Source organism: Ustilago hordei (assembly GCF_900519145.1).
Source record: "Ustilago hordei strain Uho2 genome assembly, contig: UHO2_contig_05, whole genome shotgun sequence".
Taxonomy (NCBI): Eukaryota; Fungi; Basidiomycota; class Ustilaginomycetes; order Ustilaginales; family Ustilaginaceae; genus Ustilago; species Ustilago hordei.
This window is the reverse complement of record NW_024545279.1, coordinates 87,252-108,447: the sequence shown is the minus strand read 5'-3', so window position 1 is coordinate 108,447 and position 21,196 is coordinate 87,252. Positions and strand designations below refer to the sequence as shown.

Here is a 21,196-nt window from a genome sequence, read left to right as displayed (position 1 = left end):
GAATGTTGTGGTGCTGAGCAAAGTGTTGCAATGAAGACGACGTGTCAACATGGAATCGGCTCTCAGAAAGTAGAAGGCCAGACTCGCTCTGCCGTCAGCAACGTCACAAAGCCCAGCTGAATGCAGGAATGCATCTCCGCATCTCTACTGCGTTGAGCTCGATCTGGATAATTGTGTTGGAAATTGAGGCTCAGAAAAGGCACACGAAATTGCGAGATCCTTTTCTGCATCGACTTCAAGTGTCCCTCGATGGCGCCATCAGCGACTCAAACCGCCTCATCGACACAAGGCATGTCTTGGTCCTAATCTTGAGACGTGGGCGAGAAGATGTCTTTCATTCAAATTGCTGTAGGTTGGCTAATAGCACCTTTCGTTGTTCTGTAAAGGATGTCGAAGAAATCGGGCAGAGCATTCGTTAGCGTCAGTTCGACATGTCACTGTTCCGAATGCCATTATCGACCCTGATGAACTCACTCTGTACATCTTTGAGCGCCGAATTTGCGTCCAGGTTGGGAAAGAGTGCCTTCTGACCGTGAGCATGAGAGATCAAAGGCGCTTTGAGCGAGGTAGGGATCGCGTTGTAGACCTTCTGTGGAAGCAGTAGGTAGAATCGGCAGGCGTAAGGGTCAGTCATTTCAGACTTGATATCTGCTGGTACTTTGCTTATGCAACTAACTCACGGCATCTGGCTTGAGCGACTTGAGCTCGGCCTCGAGCACGTTTAGTGTCTGGAGCTGTTCACAAAAGGAGCATGAAAGCACGTGTGAGCGATATTCCTGCATCCAAAGGGCTTCAATACTGGCATGGGAACGTACCTGATGCTGCAGCTCTTCCTTCTTGCTATCGTTTCTGCTCATAGCATCTTCAGCTGCCCGTCGATAGCTGTAGTGAAGCAAGTGGCCTGTAAAGGTGAACCAAGCTCTTCTTTGCTCCACCTTACCTCGGCTTCCGGAAGCCGATTCTCTCAAACGTGATCCGCGGAGAATTATTTCTCTCACCTCTTGACACACGCTCTCTCCACCATCTTGTCCAGCTGAGGTCGTGTGATGTAGTGGTAAAAGCATTCCAGATTTTGACACCCCCTTGAGCACTCTTCTGCATATCCAAGGGACACATTCAAAGGTTCTGGCTACCTGGGTTCGAATCCCAGCATGACCCGGCTTTTTCCCGTTTCATTGTCAGCGCCATCAAAGACAATGTATAAGCTCAAGAATGGGATGTGACTTATGAGAGAGAGAGAGAGAGAGAGAGAGAGAGAGAGAGAGAGGCGAGAAGAAAGTGATGTCGTAGAGAAACTTGAACCGCCTTTCTGCATCACGTGATCAGTCATGAAGGCGTGAGCGTCTCGGTTCGACTCAGCAATCGAAAATAGTCCGCTTTGTGAAGAGCGGAGCGGAGACGCTATCATCATCTCCACCAAAAGCCAGGCATACGATTAGCTTGTTCGTGTTAGGTTTATACTTTCTCGGTTTTATTTCGTGCGATTGAGTCCAGAGGGGATGCCACTTTTCTACTGCTGCAGAACACGTGCCCGCGCGTCCACATCATATTGCACGCCGAACAGCCCGCTCCACATAGCCAACTTTATGTAGCCAAACGGGCCGTGTGTAATTAAGCATGAAGAGTGCGTTTGGCCTCTGGCTTGGCTTGGTGCCGGCCGACGGAAAGGTCATATGAGCCGGGGGAGTCTCAGGATGCTGTCCCGAGCGTGTGACAGCTTGCAGAGGTCAGGTTGTGTCTATGTGAGAAGTAAGAAATAAGAAGTGTGTCGGCTGAACAACGTCAGGGTCCAAGATGCAGGAGCTGTGAAGAGTAAGCAGCAGCAAAATTGGATGTGGATTTCCTCGTAGCACTGCACGGTCCTGAGTTGCTCGCGACTCTCCGATTTCCGTCCTGTTGCTGTTGCTGATATTTCTTGCTTATTCTTGATCTTCTCAACTCGTATCTTCTCCTCCATCAACCTATCTTCTCCATCCCTCTCCAATTCTCCATCCCCCTCCAATCCTCTATCCCTCTCCAATTCTCCATCTTTTCACTCCTTACCGTTGACCGTGCTCCTGTTTATCACTCTAGCTGCATTCTATCAGCTTATACCCATCTATTGTCAAGCAAAAGACCGCTTCTGACATCGGCTATTCACTTAAACAGTCTCATCACTCCAGAATCAACCCTAGGAACAACGAGGAGCATCACCTCATCGACACAGTGACGCAACCGACTCCGACATGACCACCTCCAGTACTCGATAGTCTCGTGTTTCCGAGTAGCTCCTCAGCCTCGACCTCTTTGACTGGCTAACCCACCGCTGCTCCACCAAATCTGACAGCACGACAATCACTGGAACCACATTCCCAAAATGGCGACCGCCATTCACCAACCAATAGAGGCAACCGCAACGTCTGGCTTTGCAAGTTCGTGGAGGGTACTCTGGGCCTTCCTAATCGGCCTACTGGCGACGGCCATCTTCTTTCGCTCCCTCTTACCGCGTCTTCCACGCGTCCTCTTCCGCGGCAAACTACGTATCAGGAGAGTAGGCATTCGCGGTATTCGTGGCATCGAGTATCGCTCCAAGGGCTTCCACAACGACTCGGCCGCCTTCTCAAGGAATGGAAATCAGCTCGAAGTCAAGATTCAGCGAGTCTATGCCTCCTATCACCTTCCGTATTTCCTCTGCAAGGAGAAAGATCAGCCATGCGTAGTACCTCGAAAAAGTGGTGCCATCATCACCATTCACGTTCAAGGCGTAGGTGTTCGTCTTCCTAGATCTCAACAGGATGGCGACAAGTCCCAGGGAGCGGCCTCAACCTGCACCGCCAATCAAGATACCTCTTCCAACAACTTGACATTGGAGCAACAGGAGGAGCTTAGACTGCAAGAACTGATGAGCAGCCCTTCCATGTCCCCCAGCGCGGAGAACAGGCCCCTCTTTCCCAACGCACTGGGCTCACAACCATCACCGTTCGTCGCATCTCCTAGACCGATCGAGAGCATCCAACGAGCCCAGTCCGACTTGCAACAACATCATGACAAGTCGGGAATCTATCGCACCTGCCACCAAGCTGGCCTCACGTCTCTCTACTCGGCACTCAGTCTCGCAAAATGGATTCGTGGCTCTGCCATTCCAGCACTGCAAGCCTTTCTCCTTCGAGCCTTCCGAGCTGCCCTCTTCATCCTCACATCCAGTTTGCCCGTTCTCACATCACTTGTGTCGGTCGAGATCGATCGAATCGAAATCTACGTCCAAGAAGCAGAAGCAGTCGCTCGTATCGGAAGAGCCGGTGTCACCTTCGCCATGTCGCCTGACGCGCTTCCTTCTCACGAGCGTCTTGCTAAAACACGGCAGAAAGGCCAAGATGAGGATCAAGCCTCCAATTACTTCCGAGCGCCAACATGGAGTCAGTTCTTCGATGCGATGCGCATGATGCCAACCAGGATGGGCTCCGGTGCCCGTGGTGCAGCAAGCTACCTGGTTGCTGGCATGTCTCCCAGTAACGTCACAGCACATCTTCGCGTTGACAGTATCGACGTGTTTGAGGCAACCTTCAAGCCAGACGCCAAGCTGAAACGCGCCTTCGAACACGGATCGCGGCAAAGCAGCGTCGCGCCTTCTTCACGACCAGCGACGCCGCTTTCATCGCATCCGCGTGCAGATCGAGATATTCTATCTCCTACTCAGTCAGAAATCGACCTGGACGCGGCTCACCATCAATCCTCCACTTTTGACGAGAGCTTCGAGTGGTCGTCTCGCCCAACACGCCCAAAGTGTCAACGAAGCAACAGTGCATCTCGCCTCTCCAAGATGTCTGTGGGCTCATTGCGTGGCTTTGCCGACCGCTGGGCCGACTGGGCTCTCGAGCCATTGGTTGAGTCCGACTTTCGCGCTGATTCTGGCTGGACACGCCGTTACCTAGACGACGGCTATTGGCCACAACAGTTGCAGACCATCCCAGCAAGCGCAAGAATTGTTTCGGTCAGCGGCGTTACTGAGCTGACAGCGAGTCTGCTCATTGGGTCCAGCTTTGCTCTCGGAGGTGATAGTACCTTGGCCACCAAGCTGGTTCTCGGAAGCACCACGCTTGGACTCGATGCGGCGCATCGCATCATGTGTATCTTGGAGGAGCGCAAAGCGAGGAGAAGCGGATGGGCGCCGACGCAGCGTGGAAGCACCGAGAACCAGCGCTCTGTTCTGTCAAAGCATCTCATTCAGCAAAAGCCCTCTGCCTTGGCTGATGCGCTCCGGATGGTATCTTCGCTTTCTCTCTCATTGCCTTCCGTACGCGTGAGGACCACCTCGGACGCCGTCTTGTCGGCTGCGTCCTCCTGCAACACAGAGGCAGAAGAGGCCGAGACAGCTGGTCCGACCCAAGCACCACTTCCATCGAGAGAGTTGGCCGTCGCTCTGTCCGGCTTTCACTTCGAGCTCCAGCACAGCGATCCCAAGGATGATCTCCATCGTCGTTGGCTTGGCACGTGCGGCCTTTCAAAGAAAAGTATCAAGAGCAATCGCAAGAGAGATGAAAGTGATCGCAAACCACGTCCTCGCTCATGGCACAGTGACAAAGCTGTGGAGCATCGCCGCACTTTCCTTGCCGAGTCGAGCTTCGCCAGCTTCGATGTCCGTTGCCGCTCCCCCAATGCGAACAAAGGTTCCCGTCTGCTCTTCGTCGGCGACTTTTCGCTTGTTGCCCGGTCTTCTTGGACACCCTTCGGCCTCTTCCCGAACTGCCCTGACATGACGCGTCTCCTCCTGGCTGGCGACCCCAACGAGCACGCTGCTTTCCTTGAGGCTTCCATCGGTGGTGTTGAGACAGACGTCTCGATGCAAGACCTCTCTGCATTGCTACCGATAACGAACGAGTTCAGCCGCAGAAGAAGGAAGAAGAGACAGAATGTTGGCATTGACGAGCCACCGCGACCCAAGACGGACCTCGAGCGTCTCCGCCGTCTGCCAAGGGTTTCAGCTGGTTTCCACATCCAGCGGATCTCTCTCCTTTTGGATGCTAGCCGTGATAGAAGCGACGATGTCACCAACTGCAAGCAGCAAGGCAACCCTAGCAGCACGACCGGCCCGAGCCCCAGAAAGTTGACACTGTCCGTACCGAATGTCGACTTTGTCTTCTTCGGCGAGTATCGGGACGAGTACGTGAAGCGTCCTTTAGCTGAAAAGAGAGCCGCCTACAAGGCGCTGAGGGACGACAACCTCGAGTGGCCCATTAGCGGCAAAGATCTTTGCTGTGGTGCAGCACGACAAATGAATGCGCTGGATCAGATTCACGCTCAACAATTCTCTACGGACAGTGCTATCGCTCCAGGTGAAGTTGACTCTGCGAATCAGTCACGCAGGTCGGCAGCATCCCCGCAACGATACACTGAATCTCGTCTAAGCATCGAGGAGACGATCAAACGCGCGCAAGAACTCGAGCAGACGCATGACGCCGATGTCGAGAGGCCCGTTATCACCGCAAAACGTCCATCCATCCGTGAAACAATGTCCAAAACGGGAAAGGTGCGACTGCCCGGCTACACACGCAAATCTTCAATGGCAGCCGAGACTTGCTTCAGCATTCGCTATCAGTTCGAGACCCACTTCCGCGTCGATGCAGTCGAGTCTTTCCTTTCCCTCAGCTCTTGCCCGAAAGACTCGACCAGGTGCTTCCTCCGAAGTCCAACAACCGAGAGCAATCCGAGCGTTGGTTACTCACAGCACCATTTGCTTGCGATGCACAGCTTCGAAGTGAATGGGTCAGGTCGTATCCCCGGCAACGTCGAGCCTCGAAGTTCCGCGCTGTGCGACGACGTGCCACGCCTTTCTGCGTCGGACACTGTTGCCGAGTTCAGAGCCAGCATCGAAGACATCGACATCGAAGCATGGCAACCTTGCGCTCTCGACACGTACACCGACATTGCACTCGCCGTTTTCCAGGCCAAAGAAGCCCATACCGCTCAGAGCGACGATGCGTCAACCAAAAGCGTCGAAGATGAGCCAAAATCGGATGTCAGCAGGGACGACAGTGAGGATGGCCAAGCTGCACTGGAGCCAAAGACGCTAGTCAAGCGTCTTCCTGGAGGTCTCTCAGTCTATCTGTCCATCGGTCATACGATCGCGCATCTCGGCGGGCCAGATCGCCGCATCGAGGACCAGATTGCTCGCGGTGTCGGTTTCGAAGCCGAGCGCATCGTTCTTGAGTATGCTGGCGTCACAGACACCAAGACGAACGCTCTGCCGCTGAAGACCAACTGGGGCGCGCGTACCGCTCTGGAGCTGACTGAGGATGTACAACTGCAGGCAGCTACGCTTGCCACGAGACATGGTCGGGTTGGTCTCGCGCGCGTCGCAATGCATCAAGCTGGCTTCTTTCCGATCCTCGATGCGACACTGGCCACCCAGCAGCACACTGAAGGCACTGCTCCCGAGACTTTCGCCCACGCGAAGGCACCTCATGGCGAGGTGTGGCCCAAGGGCGCCGCCGAGGAAGACGAGTCTCTTGATCGTCCAGCTACCTCCCTGCTCGCCGACAGCGTATGGACGTTCAACAAGGAAGACGACTGCGTCCACAAATCGAAACAGCATCGTCCGCGCTTCCGACAGCAAGACCGAAGCAACTTTATCTTCTTCATGCCTTACGCTGCCTTCAAAACCGTGGTGCGACCCCCACAAGCGGAGAAGAAGACAGGTGTGGCCGGTCCATCTGAGGACGAAGTGTTCATCACTTCCGAGGGTACCAATCTTCTCGCCTTCAAGATTGACCTTCTTCACACCTACTGCATCCTCTTGGCTTTCTCGACCTTCAAAAACCTGGCTCAGCGGGCGAGAGGCGGCTTTCCAGCTTCTAAAAACAAGCCGTCTAGCTCGACAAATCACGTCCAGCCGATTCCGAAGTATCCCCGTCCCAGCGTGTCGTGCCGCTTCGACATCAAAGAGGTGCACACATTCGTGACGTTGCCCAAGTCAGTGCGTGTCTTCGTGCGTATCCGTAGACTAGAGGTGCGAAGCAGCCCGAAGGACGGTCTGTCCGTCTCCACCGAGACCATCATGGGTGCCGTGGAAAGTCCCAAGCAAGGCAAGGGCGATCTCTGGGAAGAGGCGGTGCGATTGCGCGATTGGAAGGTCACTTTGCTGCCCAAGGCTAAAGACAAGAAGCGTCAGATCGATGTCAATGGCGATGCTGGTCTGATCCGCATCCCATATGGCTACGCTGTCAACCCGATCATCGACAACACCTCTGTCGCCATCAAGGCCACAAAGCAAGTGGTGCACCAATTCCTCTCGGGCCGGGAAGACTCGGTCATCGTGCCAGAAGCAGAGGATTTTAAGCTGCTGCCCAACATCAGCATCACTCTCCGAGTCTTGACACTGGAAGCAGAAGACGATCCCTTCGAAACCAAGCTCAATCTGATCTGGCGAGCAGGTCTGGCAGAGAACGCGGTTCGCGAGGAGAGAAACGTTGCTTTTGCAGCCAAAGTAGAAGCCATCTCTGCAATGAAGGCGGCATACAGCGCCCCTTCTTTTCACTCGTACCGAAGCAACACCTCGTCAGATTCAGATGACAGTGACGAGGGGCAGCACAATATCAGCACAAGCTCGCACGACAGCCGCGGACGCAAATCAGAGCACGAGCACGTCAGTTATGACAAAGCCAAGGCGGCATTGGATGCTTACAACTCATCCAGCTGGGTCCGCCGTTACACGAATGCAAAGTCAGAGCAGACTAGACGCCAGGAAGGCGTACTGAAGAACATCTACGGCCGCTTCACTTTGTCTCGAAGCCTTGATGACCTGCCAATCAAAATGCTGCCCATTGGCAAGGCCGCCCCGCTGGCTCGCTCGACAATGTATCGCATCCGCTTGCAGGTCGAACAAGCTCACTTCCCGATCGAGCAGTTGCGCGACTTTATTCACGAGAAGGGTGCAGGTATGCCCAAGGACACGCCTTACTCCCTTGTAGTGCCTATGCACATTAAATGGGAGATGGAAGAGTGGCGCGTCATCCTGCGAGACTATCCGATGCCTCTGCTGCATGTACCTCCAACTCATCGTCATGAGACGGATTCGCGCAAGGCATGGACGTTCGAGGGTGATATTGTCGTTGCCGAGCAGCTGGGCGGACCAGAATCGATCAGGCACGTTCCTGCTGTGATCGTTCCAGCAGCGACCGGACATCCTGATGCGATCGAGTACGGCATCGTCATCTCAAAAGTGGCCATGACGGTCAAGATGTACGGCACACCGACGGTAAAGTTGCGCACCCCCTTCCCGACCCGACTGGTCTGGGGTCAGTCGATTCAGCCGACCATTCAGGACGTGATGCGTGTCATTGACGGCATCACACCTCCGCCGCATGATCCCTCGCCAAAGCTCGGATTCTGGGACAAGCTCCCGCTCATCCTTCACGGTCACATCAATTTCAAGTTCGAGGACGAAGGTGGTTTCAACATCCACATGAAGGGTAGCCGCGATCCGTACAGCATCGAGGGTCAGGCAGCTGGTTGGGTCAAGTCCTGGAAGGGAGGTGTCGAGCTTCTTATCGGCTATGACAATCCGGAGAGAGAGTTTTTCCAGATCCTCAGTCACGAGTATATCCTGGCCATTCCAGACCTGTGTGACTACGTGGATCACGCTGCAGCGGGTGTCTTGGGCGGAACCGAGCGGCATCAGCAGAATGAGCAACAGCGTGATCATGACGGCGAAGGCAGTTACCACGACTCGTACGATCGCAAGTCTGCCGACGCGTCCTTCACCTCCAGCATGCATCGGTACATGAAGGATCCCACTTTCCGCAAGATTGTCATCAAGCTGACTAACGGTGTGCGGTGGGGTGCGGGCCTGCATGGCGAACGCACTTGCGATGACGAGACATGTCCACGCCATCCCAAGTGCAGCGGAGAGCCCTTCTATCGAGAGTGCCGTAACTTCGAACGCATCAATCACTGGGAGGTGGTCCCGAAGACTCGCGAACACTTCGACTCAATCCCAGAAAGCGAGCGACTTGACTCGTTCCGCGGATGGAGATCTCACCACTTGCACTTCTCGCTATCGGTATACTCGCCCAAGAATGGTCTTCATGGTTATGGTGGAGGCAAGCACGTCTCGCATCGTGATGCTGTCAATAACTTCTACTTCACGCCGTTGGCATGGCAGCACTTCTGGGCTTGGATGCGGCTGTTCAGCAGCGCAATGTCTTTACCTATTCGAGCTGGCCGCCTCTTCCCCGAGAGTCCGCCACCGTCGCCCAAATTTGGCCGCTTCCTTGGTACCATCAAGTATAGGATCGATCTCGAGCCTCTGTTCATCACGCACCAATACCGACAATTCAGCAAGGAAGACTGGGCCAGAGGCTTGCGCACGCACGTCGGTATCAAGGCTCGCATCGACTTTTTCTCTCTCGACATGCATCAGAGGCAGCAGGAGACGATCAAAGATCGACCTGAGCCCGGCGGACCTCGCATCGTCTTCCACAAGCCTTTCTATGAGGCAGAGGTGAAGGCTGAGACCATCGAACTCAAGACGATCGCAGCTCGTTGTCGAGAAGACAGCGAGATGCCTGCTGCCATGGAAGACCACGATCTAGGTGAAAATATGTTCGACGATCTCTTTGCTGAGGATTGTGTCATTTCTGACGACCAGTTGGTCTGGATCGACATGAACGACCTCGTCGAGCTCGACGCACAGCCAATCAAGGATCCGAATCCAAGGATCCGCATGTTCCCAGCTCTGGCTTGCCCTCAGTTCCACTACTACCGGAAAGTGGACTCGAAGAGGGAGCGACGCGCTAGAGAGATGCAAGATCGTGTGGCCAAGGGCGAAAGTCATCGCGAAGGCGGCAACGATATCGAAGAGCTGCTCAGCCGGCTCGAACGCAGCAAATTCGGCAACGAGCACAGTCACGTCTGCATGGTAGGTCACAACGACAAACCCATCATCGTGCAACGCAAGCTCGCTCAGGAGAGACTGCGAACCGTCCGTCGAGAGATCGATCGGGTCCTTGCCTCGAGCGACGATGACAGCATTGCCTCGGAAGGTGACAATGAAGCATCAGGAGATTCTTCAGAGCAGCTCAACGATCTGCATAGCCGCGAGCGCATTCTGGGCGGCTTTATTGCACATCTTGGACGCTTAGCGGAACACACGGAGCGTGTCGAGCGGGCAAATGCCGAGGGAAAGCCTGCACCCAAGCGATCTGGTACAGTGGATCGCAACTACGGTTTCAACGCTACTGATCTTGCCTCGATGTACCATGATCTCGGTACCTTTGACAATCGCTACGTCGCCCACAACCCGACCCTCTTCTTCAGCAATGTCACACGCACGCTGTTGCTCAAGTACTACTACAGCTCGCGACTGCGACGTGGGTATGCGCACCACATGACGGCTACTGCTGTCCGCTACATTCGAGATCTGCTCAAGAAGAAGGACGAGAACGGCCGCGCTGCCAATGGTGCCGGGCCTCGATCTCACAGCGACTATGGACGGACGCCGCAGCACATGTCGCCGAGCAATGAGACCACGAATGGTCTTGACATCTTGCACGAGATGCTGGAAGACACTGTCAACCACATGTCTGGCAAGGATGGGTATAGTCGGTCCGGCTGGGGCTGCAAACCTGACGACGACCGGGCAGATGGTTTGGAGACAGAGATGCGTCCAGAAGACGGCATCTCGGACTACTTCAATGTGGCCAAGAGCAACGTCTGTCTGCTTCTCAAGCCTCAAGTGGTGCTGCGCAGCGATGTGGATGATAAGTCCACCGTTATTGTCACTGCTCTCCGCACACGCCTGCAGAACTACACGGTCGAGGATGAGAGCTGTGCAGAAGACTCAGTCAATGCCATCGTGCTACGACGTAACTTCTTCGCCCTCGACAGTCTACAATGCTACCACCCAAGCGCCAACGTTCTCAGCAACGCCCTCAAACATCGTCTCGTCTCTCTACCACTTGAAGCTTTCGTCGACATGCACGGTCACACAAGCAACTTTGAGCGCATCGTGCCGCACACCAATGCCACGATGTACTACGATAAGTTTAACAAGCTTCGTCTCTCGGACTCGTCTCGATCCGTCGCTACGTTCCGCAAGGATGGTAAGCCGGTGCAAGATCATCTTCACCATCACATGGACATGATTGTGCTCAACTGCCCAAGGTTCTCGGTGTCGGCAAATGGCGAGCATTTCGCTGCGCTGTACAACGTTGTCACCGACTTGATTCTGTATCGCGATCCAGTGCACAGAGATCACGCGAAGCGACTAGAGGAGATGATGTTCAGCTACGACTTTACGGATGTTTCTGGGCTGGCCGATATCGTTACTGCTCTGCAAGTGCGGATCAGGGAGGCAGCGTCGCTCGTCGAGCAGTATCAAGCTGTATCGGATCGACTCAATGACCGAGGTCGAGCTGACTACATCGCATTGCTTGGCGAAACACTGGAGCTGATCGAAGAGCTCAATCTGATCATGGACGCTATCACCACTTCACAAGACAGCAAGGGTGGTGCGGACCGCGAGAAGAAGTCAGCACTGCGCTTCATGGCGCAAGCCCAGGAAGTGGCATGGAACATGATCGGTGATGAGGCTGGTCAACTTGTCGCCAAGCTAGCGCTGCGAGGCATCAGCTTCTCTTGGCTCAACAAAGCAGACAACTCCGCCGCGAACACTCTTTCGATTCAGGACCTGCAGGCTCTCAGCGTCGATCCGAACGCCATGTTCGCAGAGATCATTACCAAGCATACTCGTGCAGTGGACCATCCGATGGCCAAGGAAGGTCGATTCTTGGATGCAATGTGGAGTGTCCTGCCTCCCGTCGGAGGTATTTCGATCGTTGATATGTTCGAGTTCAATCTGCACCCGGTCAAGATCCAGATCGAGCTTATGGTTGGTCGCAAGATCATGGACTACATTTTCGGTACTAAGCGACAGAGGGAGAAGCAGGAGGAAGAGCAGAAGAGGTTAGAGATGGAGATCAGTAGACCCGAGAATGCGGTGACGAAGAAGTCTCCGTTTGCCAGATTGCTAGGAAGGCAGAAGCATCTGTTGCCCACCTCTGCCTCAGTTTTGGGCGCGGCCTCTTCGCAAACTTCACGCAGGCCAAGTACGAACGAGAGCTCGTTGAATGTTTCCAATGCGAATTTGCGGTCGAGAAGCGCTTCTTCGACTGATCTGCTGTCCGTTGGTAGACCATCGTCAGGTGGGTCAAGGGATGATGGTGATGCAGACAGTGTTTCCGAGCGTGCTTCTACCAAGGCTACCTCTGCGAGAACCGCACCTGCTACCGCAAAGACCTCCCCCAAATCTCGACCTGGCACTCCAGGCAGTAACAGCGCGAAAGACAACTCCAATGGCAGGAACGACCCCAATCATCGGGCAGGTGTCCAATTTGCTATCGCCCAACGCAACGCAGCAGAAATGCGGTCCCGCGCCTCAGCCTATCGAACTTTCGTCTACGTCAAGATCTCCGAAACCATCTTCTGTCTCTCCTACAAGGGCGAGAAAGAGAAGTCGTTTACTGATCTCTACGACCTCGAGTTCCGTACACCCAAGTTCGAGTATCACAACAGTACTTTTGGGTACGTCGACTTGGCGGATAGCTTCAAGAAGGATGTGTTTAGGGCAGCTTGGAATCAGAAGAGTACCTTGCTGAAAGACATCATCACTCACAGGCCAAATAGAAAGAGGAATGCGATCGAGAGCATCAGGGCGATTCGGCAGGCGAGTAGGGTGAGAGGAGATTTGGCGGTGGATGTGATGATGGGACAGGGCAAGGGGGAGGATATGGGTGCAGATAGGAGCAGCTTCGGTGATGGCGATAGTAGAAGTTCGGTGCTTGTCCAGAGTCCGACTGATGGTGGTGAGGATGAGGATGATGGCGTAGGGTTTGGTGAGGAGAATTCGGTGATGACCGGGGAGCAAAGGGGTAGTGCGAGCGATGATGAGGCTGGAGAGGCTGAACAAGAAGGCGCAAAGTATGGTCACGAGCGCAGTGGAACAGGTCAGACTCTAGCCGGTCAGATCAGAGACGCTTGGGGACGAGAAAACGAGATCGCTTCCTTCAAAGTCGGTGTTGATGACAGCTCCACCCCAAGTTCCACTTCGAATTCGACTCCAGCTCGACACTTCACAAGCGAAGTCGAAGATCTCCTCTCCAACAACACCCATTCCACCCCTCAACAGCCTCACCATCATCGACGAGACACTCTCACACTCGAAAGCCTCCGTCGCTTCCCCACCTCCTTCATCTCCCGCTCTCTCCACAACCCCAACGAAGATTCGCCCTCAACCGAACGCTCCGATTCAGTAACACTGCACTCTACCACCTCAGGTCATTCCTCTCCCTACCTTCAACTCCCACCCTCGACACCTTCGCCAATGGGGACGATAAAAAGAGGCAGTGGAAGTCGATCGCCAAGCTTTAATCTCAATAAGCTCATTCCGAAACCGTTCAGAGGCAGAACAGGATCGAATGCGACGAATGGTGGAGCAAGGAGAGCGAGTCTTGGTGCGAACGGGAATGGGAATGGGAGCATCGTGGAAAGAACGAACAGCGGTGATGGTATGGGAGCGGTAACGACAAGGTCTGAGAATAGTGATTTTTCGGGTAGTACGAGTAGTCATCACTAGCTCGTTGTATGTAACGTTATATTGCGAATTGCTCTAATCTTGATTCTGCTTTTACGATCGTATCACAGAGTGGTACCTGTTTGGGAGTGATTAGGCAAGGGCTGTCTCAGATCGGGAGTAAACTTGAAGTGAGGCCGAACTTTGATCCGTACGGACCATCGAAGACCGTTTACGCTCTGCATCACGTGATCAGTTATTATGGCGTGCGCGTCTGGGCTGGACTCAAAACAATCGAATTTTTTTTGTTCCGCTTTGTGAAGAGCGGAGCAAAGAAGCTCTCCGCTCCTCTCTTCACTACCATCATCTCCATCATCTTCACCAAGGCCAGGCGCATTGTTAGCAGCCTGGTTCGTCGATTAAATTGCCCTCCCTGTACACCCTGCCTTGCCGCTCGTTTCTGCGCTCGACCGGCCCCTGTTACAGCGGGCCGGGAGCCTGCTTGTCGAGGTTCGAGGACCTCACTGGTCTTTGTCTGCAATCCACTTAGTTTAGTTCGTCTGGTTTTTCGTGCGATTGAGTTCAGACGGGACTCGTGAAATTACGAACGCCCCGCGACGGACACTTTTGCTCAAGACTCAGGAGACAGATGATGCGAGTAGATTCTAACGAGAATAAGTTGAGAGAGAAAAGGAAGCTAGAAATACAGTAAACGAGAAGACGAGCTTCTCAGGAGTGTGATAAGATAGGATAGTGCGAGCTCAGATGCTGGTCTCCCCAGCCTCACCAGCAGCCGATGTCATGCCTTGATGCTGAGCTGTCCTGCCTAGCAAAGCCTGCTGGTTCAAGAGGGTATAGATCTCAGCCTCGACTCTGCTGCGGTGAGATTCGATATCGTCTGCATCAAAAATCTCGTGCTTTGTCCATGTCGAAAGTGGCTCTCCGTCCGGTTGAGGTGTCATGAGCAGACCACTGTCTTCAACAGTTGCTGATGCGGAAGTATTTTCCCCGTGCCCTTCGCCATTGGCAGGATTGGGGCCGATGTGAAACTGGAACTTGGCCGAATCTTTGCCCTTTGCGAGAACGTCTAGAAGCGATGCAAGCTGTGCGTCGTTATGGTAGACAATCTGAGTCGGAGATGCTGCTTTGCGCAGATTTGCCGCATCGGTGTCCGCACCTTGCTCGGAAGTGTGATTGTCAATACCATCTCCATTGGCCAGAGGAGGGTTTGCGATCTCAAACACGTCCTGTCTGACCCCAGCACTGCGCGGAAGCTCAGGCACCAGCTCCGTCCGGTCGAAAGAGAACGACTTCTTATGAGCCCCACCTCGAGGACGAGTGAAGAACGATCTTGAGTCTTCATCTGTCAATCCAGCCGGGGTGTGGAATACTCCATTCAAGGTTTCTTCTTGTTCACCAGCGCCCAGCATGTCTCCTATAATGGAATCGCGCGAGAAGTTGGTATCGACAGCAGACCCACTCGCATCGCTAAAATGTCTACTGTGACGAGGGTCAAAGTCCGAATATACACTGCCTCGGTCAGCTAAGCCTGCAATGACTTGCCAGACTACACTACCGTCCGCACGCTCTGTCACCTCGATGTGACGACGTGTTTCGGGCATACGAGAAGCTCGACCGGGTGCCAGAGACCTGCGTGCTCCTGAACCAAGCTCTTGAACATCAGATCCAGGACTGCCGAACTCGACGTTCTCGCCGCCGATGTACATGTCGTACAGACTTCCAGCATAGGAGCTTTCCACTCGACTGGCGCGGTTGGATCGAAAAATGCCGCCGAGGCTTGCGCCTGGGTGGAGAGTCTGCTTTGAGTTGAAGGTCGACATGGATTCTTCTTGCGGCTGGGGCTGGTCAGTGATTTTGGTGTCGTTGACGGGCATGTCGACATCCATTGTGATCGGTGAGGATTCTGCTTCACTTTTGGGTTCGAGCGACTTGGAAGTGTGGCCACTGTCAGGTACTGGTTCGTCTTCGGCAGAGGCAAAGCGACGAGATTTGCGGCTGGCGGAGGCGAAAAAGGAGCGTCGCTGCTCGTTGAAGTCGATACCAGCGGGGATGATGATGGTGCGGCGGACGATGGTGTCGCGTAGAGACTTGCGGGCAGCGGCTTTGGGATCGGTGTCTGTGGAGTTGCTCTTGCTGGTCAGCTCAGCTGCCTCTGCCACTTCCTGCGGAGCATCCTGCTGACGGACAGCTGGAATGGTCGCGTCGGCAGCATCGTTGACGGTCGCATCCCCTTCATCGACCTGTGCTTTCTCAGCGGGCGGCGGCGAAGTAGGCCTTGGCGTCAGTGCCTCTTCATCATCTTTAACATTGGCCACAGGCGCCAAGGTATCAGATTTCTCGCCTTGCGAATAGTTCATCCTTTCCGCAGGCTCCAGTGCCGTATCCGTTGATTGCTCGAGCAAGCCATTCGACTGCAGCGCTTCGTCTCGCGTCACCGGCTCTGACACATCCTGACTTCGCTGCTGCCAATGCACTGGAGCGTTGGGCATCTCAGCAAGCTCCCTAGCGCGATCTTCAGTCGATCTACCAATGATGGTGGTAGGAATGTAGCCAGGATCACCAGGCAAGATCACCTCGGACTCGCGCTTGAGGACGATGGGAGTGCGTTTCTTCTTGGACTTGTTGCGTGGCGTCGAAGTCGAGTCGATCGGCAAGATGTACATCGGGGACGTTGGAGAACGGATGCTGCTGCCGCGGTCGCTCGAAACGGAAGAAGGCATTCTAGACAGAGTCCAAGGGGTCGTGCGCTCTACCGGCGGCAAACTGGGCAGCTCTGGGGTCTTTGGCACCTGCTGCGAGACATGCTCGGTCGCATGTGCGTTTGCAATCAGCTCAGGAGGGAAGGGTTCAATGGTGGCACCTCCGTAACCCTGATCAGTGCTCTTCTTGCGGTTGATCTTAGAGAAGAGTCGCGACAGACTTCCGCCATTGACGCCGCCGTTCATGTAGGGGTGATTCGGGTGGACGTCAGAGGATCGCTCGCCGTTGCTCTGCTCGCCAGCCGCGGAAGGAGTGCCTGCACCTTCAGTGCTAAGACCAAAGCTATCGTTGGGACTGGCTTCGTGACCGAATGAGCTTGATCTTCTGCGGTGGAAGTAGCCACTGTTCTTGCTCGTGCTGTCGCTGTGCGACGCTCCAGAAGGGCTTGCCTTGGCATGGCTTCGCAAGTTGTCGGTGCCAAAGTTGCCAATGCTACCCCAACCTGGTGAGCGGTTGGACCGCTTGCTCGCCTTGTTAGATGTACTCGTCTCGAGAGTGGGAGGGATCTGCGTTGTGTGATCCAGCTTCTGTGTGGTCGAGATGAGTTGAGGCGAAGAGATCTGCTTGCTGACCTTCTTGAATGACTTTTTGCGCGAGATGCTCTTGGTTCGGAAAGGCGGTGTAGGTACGGAGCCATCATCGGTTCCCTTGAGTGCTCGAGTTGCTGCACTGGTCTGCGCGGCGATGTCGTCGTGCAGGCTGGTTGGATCAGCTCCGGTGGAGGCCAAGGGAGAGCCTGGGCTCGAGACTTTGAAGATGTCTGGTGTGATACCTCCATGCTGAGGACCGTAGCGATCCCAAACGTCCTCGGGAGGAAATTGCTGGTGTTGACTTCGAGGCGAATGATCGATATGGTCCAGGATCTGAATATCTTTCCTGGGAAAGGTGAAGTTGTTGCCGCTACGAGGACCGGTCGAGGTCGAAGGGCTCGTGTATCCTACATTGAAAGGATGCTCTTGCACTTGATTCGCCACGGCGTACTGCGACTCGAGGTCTGTAGTCAAGTCTGGATCTTCCGCGATGGAGGAAGACGTCAGCGTCGGTTGCCGCGTCATGCGTGATGCCTGATCGACTGCTTGCGACAAGGAGAAGGATTCCCGGTTGCGATGGCCAGTCGAGCTGTTGAGCTCGAGTAAGCTGGGCAAACCAGTCAAAGAGCCGCTGCGACTGTGAAGAGGGGGTGACGTGGGTCGATGGCTGGTTGTCACATCGTACATGACAGCTCTTGGCGACAGAGGATCATGCGAGTACGTGCTAGACGTGTTTCTCAACATGGGAGCATTGCGATTTGTGTCAATCGACTCTCCATTGGAGCGTTCTAGACCAAGACTATTGCTCGCCTGAACATTCGGGGTCGGCTGCGACCAATTTGAGCCAGTGCCGAAGACCATGTTTGGAGAGGCGAGACCTTTCGACTTGGCCTCAGTGAACTCCTGCTGCTGATGGTTGTACTGATGGTCAGCCTGGATGCGAGGAAGAGGTGGGATGACCTCGCTGCCATTGGCTGTCTGGATCAGGCGGGACTGCATGTCCGCAATCTGGTCAAATGTGATACCAGTGCCTGCCAGACGCTCTTCAGCAATGCTAGGTGCGAAGTTGGAAACCGGACGCTGGGTACCATTTTGCTCGGGTGCCGATGCCATTTTGGCCCACAAGTCTTCCTCCTCATTAGGATCAGCGGTAACATCCTCGGAAGAAGCTCGAAGGCTAGCAGCGTCGGCAGCTTTGATCCCATAGATTGCTCTCCATCTCTCTGCCTGCTCTGGGTCCGAAGGTGGGTTCGGCATCAGTCCCTGCTCGTTGATAGTTGGCTGAGCTGAAGCATGCTGTGGTGCCTGCGAAGCGACTTCTGGCATTGGCGCTGGCCTGGGAGCATACATGGATGAAGAGACGCCATCCTCGACTGTCGAGACGCGCGTTGACTGGGACTGTGGCTGCTGCTTGTTGCTGGAAAGAGAAGCGTTCCGCTGGTGAAGGCTGACGCTGGTGGTTCCGGACTCTGGAGAGCTGGTCGCTGCTGCACGGTCAGTGCCCGAAGCGAAAGCGGCAAAGCTCGGGACGTGGGGCGAAGCGATGCTCTGATTGATCGAAGCCGAGTTCCGCATGCTTTGGGCGCTCTTGAGAGCGTTGGATGCGTCCATGACAAAGCTCTGCATCGGCTGAGGACTCTGGTTAGGCTGGTTGACCATGGACTGCAAGGCAGCAGCGGCAGCTGGAGAGACGGCGGAGGGTGGCTTGAAGCCAGAGGCGTAGTCGTGCATCGAAACACTCGAAGAAGGTGGAGGGAAGTAGTTGGGCGAGCGAGCGCTGCGGCTGAGAACAGGAGGTGGGCTCATTGCACCTGACGACCTTCGCGAAGCGTGACCGCCAAGGAGACTGCCCTCAGACGAGCCAGTCTGGGAACGAACATGTTGTCTGTAGTTTCGACGGATACTGGATAGCGAGGGTTGCTCTCGGAGGTGAGGATGAGGCGCCATCGACCTGGCGAGCGCCAGTCTATCGGCCGATGACTTGCGGCTGTGACTGCCTTGATACGATTGATACGACGCAGACGGTCCTGTGAGACTGGATCGCATCGAACCTGCGCTGACGATAGAGTCGCCTCGTGACAAGGTCGATCGCGCGGGACTGCCGGAAAGTGCTCTCGTGGGCATATCTGGTGTGGGATCTGGACGTGCGATCGGTTGTTGGCCGTTTGCAAACGTATATGGGCGTGTGGCTTCCTTAAGCTGATGCTGACTTGTCTGAGGTTCCGGTTTGACCGCGCTGGGTTCTGGCGCGCCACCGTTAGAGTTCAAAGATGCGCCCCCATCAGCCGGCCTGTAACCCTCGATGGTAGATGCTGTGGAGACTATACGTGGAGTATGGTCCGGCACTTCTGTGGCAGTGGCGGTTGAGCTGCGGTCAGAAGGGCGGGTCAGAGAGGAACCAGTCACGGAATGGCCAGAAACGGAGAGGTGCTGCGAGGAAGAAGCATAATGTTGTGGTGAGACTAGACCAGCTTGCGATTCTCCGACGTCCCTGCTGGTGCCAATTACGGTCTGAACACTGTCCGATGTGGTCAGTGTTGAGGGCTGAGATGCAGCCTGACTTTCCGGGCTGTCATTGACAGAGTCTGAACGCTCGGCGGGTAATGAGCCCGGCAAGGGTCCAGGTAGTGGCGAGGCGACAGCGAGCCTTCCTTGTTCGATGTACGCAGCATCTAAGGTTGGCTGCAGGCCTGCGGTGGCGCGGTCGGCAGTGTCTTCGTTGTCACTGGCTGCTGGTTCCTCATTGGGTTGACGTGTGCTCAGTGAAGCCTCTACTTCCCACTCGGTCTGCTTGGCCTCGGTACGGCGAACGTAGTCCAACGTGGAGGCAAAGGGATTGGCTTCGCTTTCCATCGAGGATCTCTGAGGTCTGTGATTTAAGGCAGCGGGAGATGCTGCTTCGATACGAGCAGGCGAGGGACCGCGTTCGGAGACAATGAGGCCGAACACCTCGTCGAGTGCAGTGCTGACACGTTTGAAAGCTTCCGGAGAAAGAGTGGTGAGCAGGTTGGAAACTTGCGAGGTGCGAGTGCGCGAAGTGTCGCTGATGCCTGAAACGTCCAGCAAAGGCTTTGCGCTTGAAGCATCCGCACTTCTCTCTTTCATGACTGGGGCTGAAGTCGAATCATTGCCGTTGGTCGGGAGGAAGCTCCCTGGCATTGGATGCTCTTCCGTATCAGATGCTTCGACTTGCGAGGTACTCGATTTAGGCGCGTATGAGTTCGCCGTCGCGCTCTCAGTGGGAGTGTCGCGCGAAAATTCCATGGCTGAATCCGTTTTGGGTGGAGATCGGGGCTCGTCGGCCTTGGTACTGCTGCACTCCTTGTTTGCACTGCGAAAGTAGGCCTGGTCTCGCTCAGCAGTGCGACCAGTGAAAGAACTACCCCCTGCTTTGCGTGCTGGAAACCATGCAGACGACGATTGACCATCTTCAGCAACAGAAGAGTGACCATTATTGGATGACAGCTCACCAAGCGTCTGTGCAAGAGTGGAAAGCTGATTCGAGCCGTTGGTGGTAGTGGGAACCCAAGAGCCGAACCCATCAGTACCGGCAGCATACCCGTTGCGCCAAGAGTCCACAGCAGCGGCAGTGGAAGATTTCTCGAGATCAAAGTCGCGTCCTTCTACCCGTGCTTGTGCCTTGAGCTGCTCGATGATCTCGTTTTCTTCGTCTTCGGTGAGAAAGTTGACGTGGTTATCCGTGCCGGTGCCAACGGCGATGTTGGCAGCTCGTGCACGAGCTCGTTGGGCGCGTAAGTGAGCACGCATTGCATCAGGAGAGACGAGCGAGCCATCTGGTGCGCGAAGAAGTGTGAATCTGCGGGTGAGGTGGGGCATGATCAGCGACTGGCGGTAGTCCGAAGTTGGCGGTAAAACATGATCTAAGCTCTGCTGTGTTGACGACGTTGGTAGCGGTGAGGATGGCGAGTGCTGCTGTTCTAGCTCGTGCCGACGCTGCGATTGTCGAGAATGATACGATGAGCGTGGCGAAGCTGGGCCACTTGCGATAAAGATAGCAGGTCGAGGCGGTAGTCGAGAGGTGGAAGGGAAAGAGGAATAGTCTGTGGGCGGTGGACTAGAGGGATAGGCTTGAGCCGCGGCAGCTTTTTTCTGCTGCCGCCTCTTGAACGGGTTCATCATGCTAGGCGTTTTCCTCTGTCCTGGCGTTGTCGGGAGGTGCTAGAAGGAAAATGATTCGCGATCGGAAGTCGACCGAATTGAAAAGCGTCACAAGTGGCTACGACTTTGCATTTGAGCTGAGGAGGTTGAAAGCTCTCGTGGTGACTAAATGGTATAGCGAGCGATCGGATGGCCCGCAAAGGTCTGGTTGGGATCACTG

The 21,196-nt window shown here is 54.9% G+C and overlaps 3 protein-coding genes and 1 non-coding gene across 4 annotated transcripts; 2 read left to right on the top strand and 2 right to left on the bottom strand.

The window, feature by feature from the left end:
• Positions 1–334: 334 nt before the first annotated feature.
• UHO2_03040 (uncharacterized protein) lies at positions 335–857 on the bottom strand (the record flags this gene model as incomplete). The annotated part of the gene is made up of 4 exons (XM_041557956.1): positions 335–375; positions 475–589; positions 681–734; positions 816–857. 4 exons carry the CDS (start codon positions 855–857, stop codon positions 335–337), a joined length of 252 nt encoding a protein of 83 aa, XP_041413890.1.
• Positions 858–1,037: 180 nt separating this feature from the next.
• Positions 1,038–1,158, top strand: tRNA-Gln(TTG). Its single transcript has one exon. It is a non-coding gene; the product is annotated as a tRNA-Gln (tRNA).
• Positions 1,159–2,356: 1,198 nt separating this feature from the next.
• UHO2_03039 (uncharacterized protein) lies at positions 2,357–13,609 on the top strand (the record flags this gene model as incomplete). Its single annotated transcript, XM_041557955.1, has 1 exon — positions 2,357–13,609. One exon carries the CDS (start codon positions 2,357–2,359, stop codon positions 13,607–13,609), a length of 11,253 nt encoding a protein of 3,750 aa, XP_041413889.1.
• A 698-nt stretch (positions 13,610–14,307) lies between these two features.
• On the bottom strand, positions 14,308–20,997 carry UHO2_03038 (uncharacterized protein; the record flags this gene model as incomplete). The annotated part of the gene is made up of 1 exon (XM_041557954.1): positions 14,308–20,997. One exon carries the CDS (start codon positions 20,995–20,997, stop codon positions 14,308–14,310), a length of 6,690 nt encoding a protein of 2,229 aa, XP_041413888.1.
• Positions 20,998–21,196: the final 199 nt, after the last annotated feature.